The following is a 19485-nucleotide window of genomic DNA, read 5'->3' on the forward strand; positions in this document are numbered from 1 at the left end:
GTAGGTACCCCGTTGCTTATACTCACAACATATGTGTTAGATAATCACCCATCAGCTATCACACTTTCTTAACAATTACTCCTCCGAGTTTTTAAATATGTAAATCACTATCTTATTATATATATATATATACTAGCTTTTAACCCGCGTGTTACGCGGGTTACTTTTAGGTTGTTTTTATAAACGACTGTGAGTATATATAACTACATAAGTATATTAAAATTAAAAGTAGTAACTTATCTATGGGCTACTTAAAATTTTTCTAATGTACATAGTATTTATGGAGTTTATTGTAGAAATCAATCAATAACATCACAGTATGAACTTCAAATATTTTATGAAATAAAGAATTCAAAATTACAATTAATTTTAGTTCAAGAAAGAAAAGATTTCCTTGAAGACGACATTTGTTGTCTTGCTAGTTTGTTTGACATATTTGTCTAGAATAAGTATCTTCAAACCCTTTTTGCTTGTAACTCTTGATAAGGCGACATATAGTTGGCCGTGTGAGAAGACATCATTCTTTAGGTACAAACCAACCCTATTTAATGACTGCCCTTGGCTTTTGTTTATAGTCATAGCGAAACAAACTGATAAGGGATATTGTCGTCTTGTAAATTTGAATGCTATGTTCTTGTCAGAAGGTGTTAAAGCGATTCTAGGAATAGATATTCTTTCACCAGTATTAGTTCCTGAAAGGATTTTCACTTCAATTACACAGGTGCCTAAAGAAATAACCTGAAGCCTAGTTCCATTGCATAAGCCTTTCTTTTGATCAATATTTCTTAGAAGCATAACCGGCACTCCTACTTTTGGTATAAGGCTATGGTTTGGTAGTCCCACTATTTTTAGACCATTTAATATCTCGGTAGAGTATAAAGTTGGATCAACATTTCCGTCTATATATTCAAACTTCGACACAGAATCTGAGCTTAAGTACTCAACTGGTTCACCAGGGAAGCTTTCGATCAGATGGTCATTTATTTCATGCACGACCTCATTTGTTGGTGCAAGTAATGCTCTCTGTTGAAAGTAATTAGGGTCTTCGTTGTTGTTTAAAATGTCTGGATACACAAACTGAATTAGCTTTGAGATAGGGTCATTACATTTTTCGATCAGTAAATCAGTTGGTATCTCTATTTTTGTTGTACCGTCATCAGGCCCACCGACTTTACCTTCTCCGATGTCTAGCAACCATTGTGCAAACTTTTTTGTTTCCTCTATATCAGGAGATGGTTGACCAATTGTTAACCTTAAGTTTCTTGTTAATCTAAGGACATGACATTCATTCCAAAAGTATGAAGAACATAGAGTTGCCTTTACTATTTGTTGTCTGCTTCCTTTCTAAATTACTGGCAAAATTTGTCTGAAGTCGCCTCCAAACATAACAACTTTTCCTCCGAACAGTAGTTTAGATTGCAACACATCTTTGCATGATCTGTCTAGAGCTTGAAATGCATGTTTGTGGGTCATTGGGGCTTTATCCCAAATTATTAATTTTGTTTTTTGTAATAGCTCCGCCTCATCCGAACCTCGTTCTATTACACAAGAGGAGTCCTCATTCAGGTTAATGGGAATGTGAAATCTCGAATGTACTGTCCTACAGCCGGATAGCAATAATGATGCAATTCCACTTGAAGCAACATTCAAAACAATATTATCTTCTGATCGTATTGATGAAGTTAACGTCTTCCATAAGTATGTTTTCCCTGTTCCACCATAACCATAAACAAAAAAGGCGCCACCGTTGTTCTTGTGAATAGCTTTTGTTATTGTGTCAAAAATAGCTTTCTGTTCTGAGGTGATTGTGGAGAAGAGCTTTTGAAATTCTTTTCTTTCAAATTCTTGATCGTATGACTGTTCGTCAAGGATTAGCCTATTATTGATAACAGATAAGGATTCTTCATCGGGAAAAGGCATCGTCTCATACCTAGTTAAGCTAGTGTTGTTTTGTTGTAGTATTTTCTGGATTTCAAGTAAGGTAAGGTTCTTTATCTGTTCTTCAGTCAGTTGCAACTCTGTGGAAGGTTTAAATAAATGAGAATTTTAATCATTAGACTAAAATTTGACATTTAATGTTAGTAAGGACATAGCATATACCTGGAGATTTTAAAAGTTTGCGTTGCTTATAGATTATATCTTCTGAGAGGAGGTTCCATGTACTGTTCCATACATGTTCGGGTCTAGAGAGACTATCAGTAGACAACATTGTAGCAAACAATGATCGTAGGTAATCACCTGAACCTGAAAGGCTTGCTTCTTCAATTCCCTCAATGTATTCTGTGTCATCATCAAGTAATCCAAGGGCATAGCATGCATCTCTGAAAGTATTGTATGTTTGACCGTTAACGATACGTATTTCTTCAAAACTCTTTGGACCTTTCACTCTATTTATAAGTACCCTTAAAAAATATGCTTCTCCAAGAGCAGGAGATATTGCATGTACTCTACCAATACTAAATCCCGATTTTCTTCGTTGCCATCCACGTGGACTTAGATGCCAGACGAATTTTGTAGGGAATTCTGAGTATGTTAGTTTACGTGCCTCATGATCATTTCTGTTACATTCCATCCATAATTCAAACAGTGAAGATGAAACGGTGTCTGTTATTTCTAGCACATTTTCAATGTCATCGTCTGTACCATAAATAACTTGTTGCTTGCCAGGAAGGTGGAAAGGTAGCCTCATAACTGCTGGAACTCTATAATGTACATCGTATGCAAATATACCCCATGAAGCCTCGCATGCTGACAGATATCGACAGTCATAGAACTCTTTAATCTCATCAATGTTTCGGTCTACGTTATTCTGATGCTCTCCACCATTAGCGAAATACATAGTTGCTCAATCAGGCCCTTTGTTTATGTATTTGAAAAGATACTTGATAGATGACCCCTAATTACACCATTCAACATTTATGTGAGCCTGATATCTTTTTAAGAGTTTGATGTTGTATGGTACAACACTTCGGTTATCGAGCTTGATATCTGACTTTTGAACAAATGCGCCATTATCACGTCTTCTGTATAATGGAAAGCCGTCTGTGTCTACTGATGTTTCATCTTGAAAGTTCTTCGGGAAATTTTTGGAACACTTTTTGTCTATAACACATGAGCAAGGTTTATTATAATGGGCGCAAGGACCATGCATCATTAACTCAGACACAAGGTTGTATAATTCTGGGTCTTCATTTTTATCTGGTATCTCTGCGCTGATATAAGGATCAACATGCTCTACGTTTGGAAGTTTATCTTCTTTTTGCATAAATAAACAAAGATGGGGATGAGGTAACCACGTTTTTGAAACTCCACTGTATAAACGACTGCAAAAATACAAATAATAGTTTAGCATATAAATAGAATTGTTTCTTATTATGATGTATAGAATACCTACCTGCTTGAAGTTTACCAAGAACATGATTATCTTTCAAGTCTTTAATTAATGAGTCTAGTTTTATTTTAAACAGCCTGCATAATATGTCTGGTCTATCATCTGCGTTTAGAGACGTGTCTTTAAGGAATCTTTGCACCTCAGGCCATTTTGGATTGCATGTAACTGTGATAAAGAAATCAGGATATCCATACCATTTGCAAAGTGTCATAGCATCCAGATAGTTTTGCATCATATACCGAGCTCCTCCTATAAATGAAGAAGATAATATGATACGTTGCCCAACCTTTGAGACATCAGAATACCCCTTATCCTTTAGAGATTTTAGGTTCTCAAATGTTACAGATCTTAGTTCTTTTTGTTTGCTTCTTATATAACATAGCCTTTCGCTTTCAATCATCGTATAACCGTCTACCATTATCTGTTGAAGTAGTCTTCTTGAGTATAAAGTAGGAGAGAACTGAACTACTCTGTCTTGAAACAAAAATGCAAACCATTCCCTCATTGTAGTATAAGGTCGTTTGTTACCATCATCATCTTCAACTCCTCTATGCTTAATTTTAATTCGGTAACCATCCTCGCCATTAATAAATATCAAGGGGTATTGAAGAGGCATGTATGAAGGGTGGAGCTCATTAAGGTATTCTAGATTTCCTCCTATTTTTCTTACGACAATATCACGTGGCTCATATGATTCCTCAATATCTCCTACAATTAATGCTGCGACTTCTGAAGAAGTAGGAAGGTTATAAGTTCTGCCATCTTTTTCCCTGTTGCATATAAGGCGAAGCTTCAGTTCTTAATCAGGCTGCTCATAACAAAAATCTCTTGCCATTCTATAAGTTTTGACTAAAACATTTTGGCGATCAAGCATTTCTTTCAACCATGTAATAATCTCAGTATCCAGTCTCTTTTCGTCATATGTCACACTAATTTTGTTGTCGCTGAAAAAATTATAATAATTACTATTAATGTTGGAAAATAAATAAAAAGGTAATAAAAATGATAAGACGATCATATGTGTACCTCAAAATGTTTTGTCTATTATTTCGTTGTCCGTATCATATATGTACAGCTGTGAGAATTTGGGTTTCGTGCCATCGTTGGGTAGAAGACTGCCAATAGCATGATAATTCTGGCCGCTCAATCTGAACACATACGGACCTTTCCCCTTATTAACAGATTTGTCAATTTTTCCGCCCATGGAAGTAAAAGAAAACATCGAGTTATACCGACGAATGTTCTTCAAGAAGAATTTGCTTTTAGCATCATTTGATTTGAATAGTTCTTCATACTGAGGGTTTGATGTTTTTACTTGTGGTAACTCAACAGCCCCATATTGACAACACAAATTAAAACTTACTTTTGATTTCTTGCTTTGACCTCTTTTGCCCTCGTCGATCCAGAGTTTAGCATGGCATATCACAAATGACTGGTCTCCATGATCGAAGTAATCTGTAGTTAATAAGCAACAACATTAATAATTATTTTTAACCAAATTTCTAAATATGTAAAATTAGGAAGATTATGTAATTGTACGGACCTTTAGAAACTCCTTTATATTTTTCATCATCGTCTGCAAAATGAATTCTTGTTCTATTATAATCCATCTTTGCTCTCCTACTCATACGATTCTGTTTAGACACAGAGTTAAGTATGTTTGAATGAGTTAAATTTGATGATGATGCCATATTGGATAAGCAAATCTGTTTTCCTCTCTTAGCATCCAAAATAATTATCCGTCTCATACGATATACTTTTGTGGCTTGGGAGTAACTAAGTTTTCCTCTTTTTGCATTCAACAATAATTTCCTTAGAGAACTATTAGTTTTTGAGATAGCCTTCTTTATTGAATGACCTAAAATAATGTGGGTGTGTCAATAACCAATGTAAATATAAAAGTATATATGACATATAGAACTTATTAAACCATTTGATTCATTAGTAAACAAATTCGTCATTAAAGAAAAATGAGAATGTCAAATACTTTATTCCAAATAACCAAACCAAAAGCAATAAAATGAAAAATTGTTTTGTGAAAACATGGAGATCATTATTTATTTCTCTCTTTTTGGGGTTAAGAGTTTGTTCTTGCCAGAATTTTGAATGATAGCTTTTGAAGATCTTTTGGCTTTTGTAATAGGTTGCAGCGGTGGGTTATCAACTTCATAAACATCTTGAATTTTCCTTTTGAAAGCTTCAATATTCTTCTTGTGTTTGTTTATAGCTGAACTCTTTGAGGTACTTTGCACAAAAGATGTGTCACTATCATCCACAACATTAGTAGAATCCTGGAAAATTAAGTTTAGCAAAACTTAACAAAACTTACGCTTACATTAAAAGCTGAAAATTTGAAAGATTTAACAAAAACAAAGATGTGAAAAGTACTGATTCTGAGTTCTAAATTCCTATATTTCAGACTCAAGTACAGAGCTTAATTGTTCTAAATTTAATGAATAACATATAGGCAATGAGAGATAGAAATCTATGCATTATCAATCAGCCAAAATACTCTAGAGCAAAGAACCTGAATTATTATGATTTTATCCTATAGTAATTGTTCAAATGAATTACCTTTTCAGATAGATTTGCAGCAGGAAATTCAACAGACTCGTCATTTGAATATGAAGGCTGCTCATACGAAATAAAAAATAATATAATTAAATATAAAACGCAAGTAAATATTATAATAATAATAATAATAATAATAATAATAATAATGATGATGATACATATCTTACCAGAGTCAGCCCATGTTTTTCTTATAGCTTGTTTATTATCTTGGGATCTTTTGTAAGTCTAAAAATATTGTAAGAAGATCTTTCATTATCTAGGTTGTATTGTTGAATGTTGATCTTCAAAGCATAAATTTGATCCTCAATACTTTCTATCTCTTTAGGAATTATATCAGTATCATCACCACTCTTCACGGAAATTAAAAAAAATATTCGTTTGTTAAGAATGTGTCATTATAGATTAATTGTAAAAACTGAGTCATATATTTAAATAATATTTCTAAAGCTTGTATAATAATATTTACCTCTACCAACTTCTTAAAAAGTTCCACAGCGGTAATTTTGAAGATCGGAACAGCTTGTGTTTCCCATAAAGTTAACGCCAACGATCCAGTTGAGTCTTGAACATCAAAAGGAATTCGGTACCTATATGTTGATGATGAATAATATTTTTATAAACAATATAAACAATAATATATATATATATGTATTAATAAAAGTTATTTTTTACGAACCTTGCAACTGCATCGACAACAGCGCCGTTGCATTTGTTACTTACGCATTTATACTTTCCTTTAAACCGATTCATTGATTTTTCCCCAACGATTTCTCCTTGATTACTTACCTTGTGTTCTTCATTAAGTTGGGTAGTACATATTTTACATCCAACATAGTACCAACTATTGTAGTTGGATGATAGAGTTATGCTTCCACAAATAAATACTTTCTTTGGCTGGAAAAGTAAACAAAAGTCATATTTTTAATAATTTTCAAATTACATTAACAAATAAAAACATAAGAAAAGGTTACCGTTTCGATATCTTCAACCTCTCCAACATTACTGAAGTCTGTATCATTAACAAACTCTTCAAAATAAGGATCACGGATACTTAGTGGAGATAGAAAACTGCTTGAAGATGTTTCAGAACCAATCATTTGAAGCAAACTATGAAAAAAGATTAAACTATCAGGTATAAAACAAAGAAGATTTGTTTAAAAATATGTATATTATTCTAAAACAAAATATAAATGTTAACCGTTTTTTGAACTCCACAATTTCAGGTAATTCTTCATTGATGATTAACTTTGTAATGCCAAGTGCATTAGAGATACCAGGTGCTCCTGAAAAAAAAAATAAAAACATTGTATCTAAATTCTACTAAGTTAGTTCAACATAAATAGAAGCATTAATAATCTAAAACTGGTTTTGTTAGCTAACCGTCATAAGGTTTGTATGTAGCAAATTGTAAAATAACAACCACGGGAGCCTCTTTTGGATTGTTTTCGATGTAAGACCGAACATTTACCGCATATGAATCCCATAAAGTCATGCCGATTTTGCTGCCACTGAAAGAAATATATAAAAACTTTTAATAACAAATGGTCAGCATATAATTTTTTTAATTAAAACCCTTACTTGCTTCCATGTAAGTCGATTGGTAACTTTTTTGCAGGTTTTCCGCTTTTCTTTGTGATATCTTGAACAAAGACATCATCTTTAATAATTCTAATAACATCTGTATTCAATATTAAAAAAGATAATATAGAATATTACTATCAACACAATTTTGATACTAAATATAAATATAACAGTAAAAAGTAATATGTAAATGTACAAACCAATGCATTTATTGGCGGGGATTTTTCCACAAAGTAGATCATCAATAGTTGTAAAGTTGAATGCATGAAAACTTCCACCAAATTCATCACATAACTTTACATCAGTATTTTTTGAGAAAATTACTTTGTGAGTGTTTTCCACATACTTGAAATTATTAGAATAACTTGCAAAACTTGCTTTTGAGATTTCATAGCAGTTGTACTCATTTATCTTTTTATCAAAACAGCTTATAAACTTCTTCAATATTGAAGCATGAACTCTATTTTCCTGAAACAGAAAGACACATGTTAGCAGAAAATGTCAAGTAAAATCTAATTAAAATCATGCGTAACCTCTTTGTCTTCTAAGATTAAATCCATGGAAATAATGGCTAGAGGTCTGTCAAGTATATGGTTTATCCACTTCCTTACAACCCTTACTAACTAAACTGATTTGTCATTAGCATCACTTAAATCATTCAGCATCTTCAAGTTTTTGGTATCCATCATCCTATATAAACATAAAATAATTGTAAAACTTGAAAGCAAATGATTTTATGCTGATTTTAAAGAGAAAACCGATCCAAACAGCTAAAACCCAACCATCAAGCATCTAAATATGGTCAGCAAGCCAGTCTAAACCACCCAGCCCAACTGGTTTGGTTTGTCTTAGATTGAAAAATATATATCACAGAATCTTTTGCATGTAGTAAAAAAAATAACTATCCACATAATACAAAAACAATTTGGGCGATTATGTTAAAAATGTAGCCTTGTCGCTTCATTAGTTCTTTAATAATATCTGTTGACACTTTTTAACCTTTTTTCTTGCTTTTACTTTTGGTCTAGATATATGACAAGTGCAGTACGGGTAACCGATAAACCATTGTCTCTAAAGTTAGGTCTCTACCATATAGCAACACATACTCTTTCATAAGAGAAACAATTCTTATTAGTTTCAAACAATAATTTGGATGAATGGATTTTATTTTTGATTATGCATAGGTCAAATTAAGCGATACAAAAAAACATACCGGTTTAATTTGGAATTGGTCAAAACAGGTCATCCAAGTAATCAAAGTGTAAATTAATTTGTTAGTACATTGTAAACAACAAAAGAATTGAGCATTAGTCCATATGTCTATATTACCCTAAGCAATGAAAAAGAAGATGATGTACATTGTGAAAGTAGAAATAATAACATTTATTTAATTTTTAGCATCAAGTGTTATTTTGACTTATGATTCAAGCTGCAACTTCCAATTCTCAAATATTCAAAAATCTGAACATGACCATTACCTAGGTTCAGAAGTTACTACATCAATCCTTTAACTCAAGTTGGAAACTCAAGCTTTTAAGTTTTGTCTAACAATAAACCGAAACCAAATAATTTGTTGGAAACTCAAGCTTTTAAGTTTTGTGTAACATTAAAGTGGAAGCAAATAATTTGTTATGACCTGGGGTTTCCTGGTCAACTGCACCAACATTTTATTGGTGGGAGTAACCGATTAACATTCAAATAAACTTGACGGGTCAAAAGCAAACGTACCTCCAATGAAGATTAGATCCAGATGCTTTGAATGAATGAAGATAGATGAATGAATAAATGTTTTTGTTTATATAGACAAAGAGATATAATTATATACAATACAAAAATTTAGATCAAAATAGTTATCGTATATAAGTTTTAAAAATTGAATTTATATTCAAATCCAAAAAATAGGATTTAAATATATATAACTTTTATCTGCAAGCTAGATCTGCCAATCGACCCACTCATTTTAAATGAGCAATTAAACAACTAATAATAATAATAACTATATACAAATGTAAATAAAACAATTGCAATAATCTATTCTGCTTAGGCCTTTTGAACATTAACAATGTTATCACAATACCATCATCCAAATTCCAAACTGTCATATTAATACTCTCACTTTTACAAAAAGAGAAAAAAATAAGTAACCAGAAATTGTTGATGTTCACACATAACTCTTCCCAAATTCAGAACATAGACTCTTAATAAAAATAAATGATCCATTCAAAATATATTTTTTTTATTAACAAAAGCAAAACAATTTCACGGTAATGATAAAGTGACCGAAAGCCCTTTTACTCGTATCTTAAAACCGTTTAAAAATCTGCAGTTTGCAAAATACCGATTTTGTCCTTGATAGCAATTACTTAGCACTCTTAAAGCCGCAGGCACTGTTGCAAGTCTGGCCCGTTTACTGCAGTGTGCGATTTAACCCAACTACTTTAACCTATTATGAGTAACGCCAAGGTAATAATTCGCTAATAATTGTTTATAATAATTACAAACACTCGTGACAATTGGTTAGGTTTGATGTAATATTGGTGTTTATTACTAAACACATGGCAATCAATAGTACAACCTACAACATACAATCTAAATCAAAAGTAATTAATAATTAGCAACTTAACAATAAAGAAACAAAGCACAACCTGCTTGAAAACGTATCTTTAATGAAGATTAGCTCCAGATTATGACCTAATTTGGATACAACAATCGGTTGTACTACAGGCATAGATGACAGTTTACAACTATTATGCAAAAGGGGAACAACAACAACAGCAAAGAGAATCTTACTAATATGCAACATATTTAGGGAGAGACTGCAAAATAAGTTTTAATTTTTATTTGACTTCACTAAAAGTAAAACCTGTTTCCGCTTAAAACGTGTTTGCATACGTGTTTGCATACCGCTTAAAATATGGTATTTCCCTTACATATTTTATTATTATTATTATTAGCTTTTATATTGCGGTTAAACTGTGACCTTTTTATTAATATTATTATAATTAGTAGTAGTTTTTTATATAACTGTTAAACTTTGATTTCCTTTTTTTGCTTCATACACATGTTCTTAGAGCCGAGGGTCTCTCTGGAAGCCACCTCTTTATTCCTTTGGATAGAGGTACGGTGTGCCTACATCCCACCCTCCCCAGACCCTACCTATAGCTCTGCTGTCGGTGGGATTTTACTGGGTATGATTGATTGATTGATTGATAGATGGGTTCTCGAGTTAGTATAAGGTGCCTGCATTCAAAATCATAACAATTGTTATTCACAACAGATAACTAATCTAATTCATTTAAGGGTTATATTTCCAACACTCATAACAATATCCAATATTTAACCCACCTCAAATCCAGTTATATCACAAATCTGCTTCCGGGGGTACATTGACGGTTTCATTCAAATTACATCTACAACATTATAGAGACTCTTAGGTCAAACAAAAATATAACAAATTTCATAATAATAAACAATTCCTATAAGGTGTTTGATGAAGTGCCTAAAATAAAATTCCCAAATTAGGGTTCAAAAAACAAAGTAATAAACGAATTGAACTCACAACTGGGTTCATCAGGGGGTTAATTTTGGTTACTTTCAGCTTGTATGATGTGCTTGAGATGCTTCCAATGTTTTCCTCTAGCTTGGCCTTTAGGGTAATTTTCATCCATCTGAATCTTCTTGAAACGCATATGGGTAGGTAAGATCATCTCTGATTCGATCACTTCTTGCGCCATCTGAATTTGATTGGATGTTATTCAGGTTCAATTTAAGAGTATAAACCCTAGCGGTGCGAGATTGGAGGACTGCCGTATTCCACCGCAAAAAACATGTACGATACTTCAGTATTGGAATCCATTGTTGTACCATGTGATGACCTTGAAGGGGGTGTTGAGGATGGTCAGGTAGGGAGAGTTTGTGGTTTTAGAAAGGAACATTAGGGTTTAGGATGGTGAAGGAAAGGGTTATTTGATGTCGGGTTTGGAGGATCCATTTGAGACCCATATCACCCATATGACCCGCGAATTTCTTTTAAAAAACTCAAATCAATGAAAGGCCACTATTTTAAAATGGAGTAATCTGGTGGCACGAGAGGGTGGGGGGAGCGATGTGAGGACAACAAATAGGATTTTATGGTAGGCAATTATATATATATATATATATATCAGGATCATGTGATAACTTTTTGGAAATTGAGAACTATGAGAACCATTTTAGACCACAAAAAAACCTAAAAATAAAAAAAATCATAAAACACAAAAATAAAAAAAGTAAAAAAACCAAAATTCTTATTTATCATCCCGGTTTCTAAAAAAAATCGTAAAAAAAAATTTTCTCTTTATTTAGTTAAATTATACATATACATATATGTATAATATGTACATATATGTACACACATGTTTTTTTCCTATACACATATGTATAATTTAAGGTAAATGATAATGTACGTATGTGTACATTACATAACTAGAGATTAAATGAAAGTATACATATGTGTATAGGTATAATACGAATTATAAAAAAAATCGGTTTTTTTATTATACATATATGTATAATATGTACACACATGTTTTTTCCTATACACATATGTATAATTTAAGGTAAATGATAATGTACATATATGTATATTACGTAACTAGAGATTAAATGAAAGTATACATATGTGTATAGGTATAATACGAATTAATAAGAAAAAAAAATTCGGTTTTTTTTTAATGAAACCGGAATGAAATATAAGAATTTTGGTTTTTTTACTTTTTTAAAATTTTCGGTTTTGTTTGTTTTATAATTTTTTTAATATTCTTTTAGAGGGATTTTTTAGTGGTCCAAAATGGTTCTCAAAGTTCTCAATTTGCCAATGGTTCTCTTAGGATCCTTACCCTATATATATATATATATAAGGGAGAGATCTTTTAAGAACCATGTTGAGTTTTAAGAACTTAAGAACTCCATTCTATGTCACACATTTAATTAAATGGATTGAAATATGTGGTTGAGATTAAATCTGGCAAAAAAGTCAAAATAGGAGAGAGAATAAAAATGTAAGTGGTTACAGTAACTTTTACGTCCGTTACACATATGTAATTTTTACGTGTATATAACCTACATATATTACGAATGTGTAAAAAAATTCGGAAAAAAAATCGTTACACTGAATTCTTTCGAGTTCTTAAAACTCAAACGGGATTCTCATTTGAAATCTTCCATATATATATATATATATAAACCCACTTGAGTTGTGAAAACTCTATAAACTCATTCTCATGTTTTTAATTAAAGTTTAAATCGTGTGTTCCACAATTAAAGTAAATAAAAAATGCAAATACAAATATAACTTTTTCTATCTCCTGAAAACATATATAAAAATTAGTAAAAAAATATTAAAAAATAGCAAAACAATTTTTTTTTAGTTTTCGATATTTTGTATTAAATGTAACAACATATATTACGTGTGTAAAAAAAATGATGTTACATAGAGTTTTCATGGGTTTTCACAACTCAAGTGAGTTTTCATTCTATACTTCTCCTATATATATATATATATATGCTAAGTATATATATATATATATATATATACTTAGCATATATATATATATAGGCTAAGTATAAAATGAAAACCCACTTGAGTTGTGAAAACTCTAGAAACTCTTTCTCAACCACATGTTTTTAATTAATATTTAAATCTTATGATTCACAATTAAAGTGAATAAAAATGTAAATATAAATACAACATTTTCTTTCTTCTGAAAACATATATAAAAATTAGTAAAAAACTGTTAAAAAATAACAAAACATTTTTTTTTATATTTAATATTTTATATGTAATGTTACAACATATATTACATGTAAAAGCAAAAAAAAAATCAATAGTTCATAATGTTAATACATCTAGGCAACCTTGCACTCTCTTTCTATAAGACGCCGATGCATTGAATGCCCGTTAAGTCTCCGGCGTAACTTCAATGCTCTCCGGTAAGTGAATTCAACAGGACTCTTCCTCTCTCGCATTAACAACCCATCAGTGTCATCAATTGAAGATACCATTATTATCCGTTATTGCTCCCTTCTGTTTTCCACCAGTCCTAATTCTACTTTGTTACATTAACGATGGTTTAAAACCTCTGCAATTGAATCCTTGGCAGGGGTTCTGATTTGAGAATAAATCAATTGAAGACTGCATCGGATTCTTTACCCAGGTTGGGTCGATTAATTTTTTTCTTATCGGTTTTTTTATTATGGTTATGTTGCTCAATTTCAATTCAATCAATCAATCAATCAATCATGCCCAGTAAAATCCCACCGACAGCAAAGCTATAAGTAGGGTCTGGGGAGGGTGGGATGTAGGCACACCGTACCTCTATCCAAAGGAATAAAGAGGTGGCTTCCAGAGAGACCCTCGGCTCTAAGAACATGCGTATGAAGCAAAATAAAGGAAAATAAAGCAAAATAAAGGAAATCAAATTTTAACAGTTATATAAAAACTACTACTAATTATAATAATATTAATATTAATATTAATATTATTATATAATATTAATAATAAGATCACAGTTTAACAGCTATATAAAAGCTAATAATAATAATAATAATAATAATAATAATAATAATAATAATAATAATAATAATAATAATATATGCAAGGGAAATACCATTATGGTATGTGGACTAAATAAGTTAAGTCTAAGCCCTAAGGTATTCAATTCTCTCTAAAAATCCTTAACTTTAATTCTACTTCTCCACGAATTCCTATCCTCAACCATGTCCTCGGAGAGGTTTAGGTCTATCAAATCATGCCTAATCCTCTCATCCCAAGTCAATTTCGGTCGTCCTCTACCCCTCCTCCCCTCTATAGTAATGTTTTCTACGGATCTAACAGGATTCGTCGTCTGTCTTCTCTTTACATGTCCAAACCATCTCAATCTCCACTCTCTTATCTTGTCTGCTATGTTCGCCACCCTAATCTCTCGCGAAACACAACGTTTCTTATTCGGTCTAGCCTTGTGTGCCCACACATCCAACGTAGCATTCTCATTTCTGCTACCTCCATCTTCCGCACTTGTGCCTTTTTGATGGCCCAACAATCTGTTCCATATAGCATTGCAGGTCTAACTGCCACCCTATAGAATTTTCCCTTTAGTTTAGTCGGGAAACTCTTGTCGCACAATATACCTGTGGCTGCTTTCCATCTACACCATCCTACCTGAACTCGGTGGGTCACATCACTGTCTAATTCCCCATCGCTCTGTACAAAAGATCCTAAATACTTGAACTTCGTTACCTGCGGGACCACCTGCCCTTCAATTGTGATCTGTGTGTCTTCATTGTCGTTTATCCCACCAAAATCACAGTGGAGGTAATCCGTCTTAGATCGGCTAATCTTTAAACCTTTTGTCTCTAAGGTTGTTCGCCACTCCTCAAGCCTCATGTTTAGATCTTGTTTTTTCTCAGCAAGTAACACAATATCGTCTGCGAACATCATGCACCACGGGAGAGTCTCCTGAATTGACTTTGACAACTCATCCAAGACTACTGCAAAAAGAAACGGGCTCAACGCTGACCCCTGGTGAAGACCTACCTCTACAGGAAAGAAATCAGTATCCCCCACTGGCGCACGGACACTTGTTTCACTCCTGGTATACATATCCATAATTATCTCTATGTATTTCCTGGGCACTCTTCTACCCTCCAAGCACTCCCAGAGCACCTGTCGTGGCACACTGTCGTAGGCCTTTTCTAGGTCAATAAACACCATATGTAGATCACGCTTCTTCTCCCTATACTTTTCCATTAATCTTCTTATAAGGTGTATTGCCTCTGTGGTGGAACGCCCCGGCATGAAGCCAAATTGGTTGACCGTAACCTGAGTTTCTCGTCTAAGTCTACCCTCAATCACTCTTTCCCATAGCTTCATAGTATGACTTAGTAGTTTGATTCCTCGGTAGTTACCACAACATTGGGCGTCTCCTTTGTTCTTATAGATAGGAACTACAACGCTGCTCCTCCACTGGTCTGGCATCTTACCTGATTTGAGAATACTATTGAACAGAGTAGTTAACCACATGACTCCTTCCTCCCCCAGACACTTCCACACCTCGATGGGTATGTTGTCTGGGCCAACCGCCTTAGACCTTCCCATCCTCCTAAGTGCATCCTTCACCTCTTCTCGTGTGATCCGACGGCAGTAGCAGTTATTCGATTGTTGTCGTTGAAAGTTTGTGTTGTCATGTTCTTCTTGGAAAGCTGTCCCATTGTTAAAAAGATTGTGGAAGTAGGTTTGCCATCTTAGCTTGATGTCCTGCTCTTTGACCAGTACATGCCCATCTGTATCCTTTATGAACTTCACCGGTCCTAGATCTTGCCTTCTACGCTCCCTGGCTTTGGCAATCTTAAACATAGCATGTTCCCCCTCTTTTGTTTCTAGACTTTCATACATCCGTTTAAAGGCCGCCTTCTTTGCTTCCGCCACTGCCTTCTTCGCCTCTATCTTGGCCGTTTTGTAGTTGTCCCTCAATTCCACTCGCTCCTCCTCATTCGTGCATCTCATTAGCTCCCTAAAACATCCTTGTTTGTCCCTTATCTTGTCTTGCACTGCGTCATTCCACCACCAAGACTCCTTATGCCCACTTGTCTTTCCTGTTGTGACCCCGAGAGTCTCCTTTGCTACTTGGATGATCTTTGTCTCCATAGCTTCCCATATATGAGTTGAGTCCCCATTTAGTCGAACCCGCGTATGCATCATGAGTTTATCCTTAAACAGTAGGAGATTTTCATCCTTCAAATTTCCCCATCGAATTCTCGCTGTACCTTTCTTCTCTCGAACAGTCACCTTATTTCTGAAGGCTATATCTGTCACTAGTAGTCGATGTTGAGTCACAACTGCCTCTCCAGGTATGACTTTGCAGTCCTTCCACCAACGTCGGTCTCCTTGCCTCATCAAAAGGTAGTCAATTTGCGTGTCGCGTCCGCCACTGCTAAAAGTGATTAAAAGAGAATCTTGTTTCCTAAAAAAAGAATTTATAATACCTAGGTCATGTGCCACCGCAAACTCTAGAAGATCTGTTCCGGTCTCATTCCTATCACCAAAACCGAAACCCCCATGAACGGCTTGAAAACCATCGTTAGCCTTACCAATGTGTCCATTAAAATCACCTCCTATGCAAATCCTCTCCCCCCTAGGTATGCCCCCTACCACTGCGTCTAGGCAATCCCAAAATTCTCTCTTTTCCTGATCCCCTAGGCCTACATGAGGCGCGTAGGCGGAGACTACTGCCACTACTTCCTCTCCTAGTACTAATTTCAACACCATAATCCTGTCATTATGTCTTATCACCTCCACCACACTAGTGTATATTTCCTTGGCCACTAGAAACCCCACTCCATTCCTAGCTCCATCAGACCCCGAGTACCACAACTTATACCCATTACACTCAGCCCCTCTATGTCCTTTCCACTTAGTCTCCTGGAGGCATGCTATCTGAACCCTACGTCTTTTAAGCACATCTACCAATTCTAGCAACTTACCATTTAAAGTTCCTACATTCCAAGAAGCCAAACGCAATATACGGTCCCTATCTTTACTCTTTCCTACACCCCTCATTTCAGGACATGGTCTCAAGTAATAGTCATGGTTCCTACGCTCTATGGTTGTAACTAATCACACAAACACAAGCAATAGAACACCAAATCAATAATAATAATACTAGTAACAAAAACTAATAATAATAATAACAATAATAATAATAATAGTGTGTAGCAATAACAATAATAGTCAAGAGATCTTAAAATGAAAATAAACTCCAAAGATCCGGATCACGTATGTTCTAATGATAATAATAATAATACTAATAATAATAGTGAGAAAGGAACGAGTATACCGTGAAGATGATGAAGGCAGATACAGCTCAACCGGGAGACCACCGAGATATAACGAATCGAGCTAGACAAACCAACAAGGTGAACCAACAATTCCGGCGACTTTTACGGCGGCCGTGGGTGGTGACGCAGCGTCAGGAGGCGGCTCGACAGCAGATCCGACAAGCTCGTGTTTGTAGAAGAATTAAAAGTTTAGGATTGAGTGCACTTGGTGTTTGTTGCGAGATCGTCAGGTTGAAAACTGAGTCACTACTCAAGAAGCTTTCGGAGGAGCAAATATTGACGTAGCAGTTGCCGGAGATTCGAAGATTAGTGGGTGTGGTGGAGCTCCGGTGGACCGTTGGGTGTTTGGTTGAGCTTGGTGGACCGTTCGGTGATTAAGTTTGACAGAGCTCCGGTGCAAATATCGACGGAGCTCCGGTGGACCGTTGAGTGTTGAGTGTTTGTGTGAGCTCCGGTGAAAAATGTGTACGTTTCCAGTGGGCCGTACTGCAAAATGTGTACGTTTCCGGTGGACCGTACAGTTGACGGGAGAGAAAGTTGTCTCTTTTATATTTTTAAATTCAATTTCAATTCAATTGGGGCAATTCAAATTTCAATTGAATTGCCCTAATATCTATCTCTTGATCTCATCGGACTTGGATTTGGGTTTCAGTCTGTTACCTTTGTTTCTAATTTAAATCTTGTTTATGTGATTAATTGGGTTCATCGTTATGATTATGCTGACTGCAATGTGGTATGACTATGTCAAATGTTGCATATATTAATGTTAAGCTTGTGGTTTTCTTTCAGGGTAATGACAACAAGCAATTATGGTGATGATGATGATATGTTTTTAATATTAACATATAAGTATCATTTTTATAGCGAGATGTGGAGGAATTTAGTATCAAATATAACTTGAATTTTAATCAGCTTGCGTTTCAACATATTTGGCGGTTTGGGAACGAAGTGTTTGCACTCAGTTTTGTAACGGGCCTTCTTATAACTGCTTTGAAGAGTTGTAAAACACGATTTTGGTGTTATGGGACCGGTTAGTGTTTCACATTATTTGCTTTCAGCGGGGATCACTATGGTATTGAATATGAAACCAATCATGTATAGCTCTACAGGATTCCTTTTTGTGTTTTTATTTTAAATGTTGTTTTCTTAAGGGTGTTTACGGGGCTCATATTGGATTATGCGTTCTTTTGATGGTGGTTGTTTGTAGTTTGGACCACTGTTTCATATATGCCGGTAAATTATGTCCCGGAAGGGATACCATGGCGGCTTTTCAGTCCCAAACCATGGTTTCATGCTGCATAGACAAATTGGACTGTTACAAATGTCTGACATATACATACAATTACTTTAGTTTACATCCATATTTAGTGTGTTGACCTAAATCTCATACTTAACCTGCAGGAAATGTTGAATGTGCCACTTGTGAATATTGGTGGTTCCAGCATTGTTGACAGAGATTTGAGTAATGCTTGTAGAAGATTAGCTGTAGGTTTTTTTTGTTGTATATAATTATGATAAAAGTATATTTTTTATTTATATCCTTAAATTGCATTACAACACTCATATAAGAGTTAAACAAGGCATTCATTCGATTTATCTTATTTGTTGTTTGTTCTCTCTGTACTCTGTAGTCAAATGGTTGCAGGTAGACTCGAGGGACCTATTCCTTCAAATATGTCTCTTATTAAAGGTTTAACAACTTGTGAGTGAAGATTCTCTTTTAATATTCATAACTAGTTAACCAATATTATTAATATTTTTGTTTTGTTGTCAAACTGATTTTTTCACCAATTGATGTTTATAGGAAGATTGGTGACATGGCACGCGTGCAGGGATTTTCTCCACTCAATGGCGGAACCTGTGCCGGATTTCCTTCACCCGTTCATGGTGCCCTTACTTTTTCAAGTATCTCATGCGATTCGAATTAAAGCATTTAGGGCTCAACAATATTAAGTCACCCGTTCATGGTGACTTAATTGGTATGCTTCTTATTTACAATTTGGGATATTATTCATTGTCCCATGTTGAAACTCGCTTAAGACCCTTTTTAAGGAATACAGGGTTAG

General features: G+C 34.2%; 3 protein-coding genes across 3 annotated transcripts; all 3 read right to left on the reverse strand.

The window, feature by feature from the left end:
• Nucleotides 1–369: 369 nt before the first annotated feature.
• LOC143565407 (uncharacterized) lies at nt 370–2839 on the reverse strand. Its single transcript, XM_077052388.1, has 3 exons — nt 2101–2839; nt 1385–2018; nt 370–1270 (listed from the first exon to the last, which is right to left on the reverse strand). The coding sequence occupies exons 1-3, from the start codon at nt 2837–2839 to the stop codon at nt 370–372; spliced, it is 2274 nt and encodes a 757-aa protein (XP_076908503.1).
• Nucleotides 2840–3234: 395 nt separating this feature from the next.
• LOC143565409 (uncharacterized) lies at nt 3235–5082 on the reverse strand. Its single transcript, XM_077052389.1, has 5 exons — nt 4935–5082; nt 4465–4846; nt 4276–4335; nt 3395–4161; nt 3235–3323 (listed from the first exon to the last, which is right to left on the reverse strand). The coding sequence occupies exons 1-5, from the start codon at nt 5080–5082 to the stop codon at nt 3235–3237; spliced, it is 1446 nt and encodes a 481-aa protein (XP_076908504.1).
• Nucleotides 5083–6906: 1824 nt separating this feature from the next.
• Nucleotides 6907–13588, reverse strand: LOC143565410 (uncharacterized). The gene is made up of 6 exons (XM_077052390.1): nt 13442–13588; nt 7747–8014; nt 7544–7643; nt 7346–7473; nt 7164–7248; nt 6907–7072 (listed from the first exon to the last, which is right to left on the reverse strand). The coding sequence occupies exons 1-6, from the start codon at nt 13586–13588 to the stop codon at nt 6907–6909; spliced, it is 894 nt and encodes a 297-aa protein (XP_076908505.1).
• Nucleotides 13589–19485: the final 5897 nt, after the last annotated feature.

This window comes from Bidens hawaiensis, unplaced genomic scaffold (assembly GCF_021521415.1).
Source record: "Bidens hawaiensis isolate Kalapana, Puna unplaced genomic scaffold, B.hawaiensis_p1.1 tig00022328_1, whole genome shotgun sequence".
Taxonomy (NCBI): Eukaryota; Viridiplantae; Streptophyta; class Magnoliopsida; order Asterales; family Asteraceae; genus Bidens; species Bidens hawaiensis.

Bases quoted from the DNA above. Each gene is read 5' to 3' on its own strand.
- LOC143565409 (XM_077052389.1), bottom strand. From the start codon at position 5,082: ATGGCATCATCATCAAATTTAACTCATTCAAACATACTTAACTCTGTG. The intron at 4,162-4,275 runs GTTGAAAGAAAT...TATATGCAACAG, and splicing joins GATACTGAGATTATTACATG to GGAAAAAGATGGCAGAACTT. The intron at 3,324-3,394 runs GTAGGTATTCTA...GTATTTTTGCAG, and splicing joins TCTTGGTAAACTTCAAGCAG to TCGTTTATACAGTGGAGTTT.
- LOC143565410 (XM_077052390.1), bottom strand. From the start codon at position 13,588: ATGGTATCTTCAATTGATGACACTGATGGGTTGTTAATGCGAGAGAGG. The intron at 8,015-13,441 runs GTTGCCTAGATG...TTTCTGTTTCAG, and splicing joins TTATAGAAAGAGAGTGCAAG to GAAAATAGAGTTCATGCTTC. The intron at 7,249-7,345 runs GTTAGCTAACAA...TTTTTTTTTCAG, and splicing joins TACATACAAACCTTATGACG to GAGCACCTGGTATCTCTAAT.
- LOC143565407 (XM_077052388.1), bottom strand. From the start codon at position 2,839: ATGTATTTCGCTAATGGTGGAGAGCATCAGAATAACGTAGACCGAAAC. The intron at 2,019-2,100 runs GTATATGCTATG...AACCTTCCACAG, and splicing joins CAAACTTTTAAAATCTCCAG to AGTTGCAACTGACTGAAGAA. The intron at 1,271-1,384 runs GTTTGGAGGCGA...TCATGTCCTTAG, and splicing joins TTCGGAGGAAAAGTTGTTAT to ATTAACAAGAAACTTAAGGT.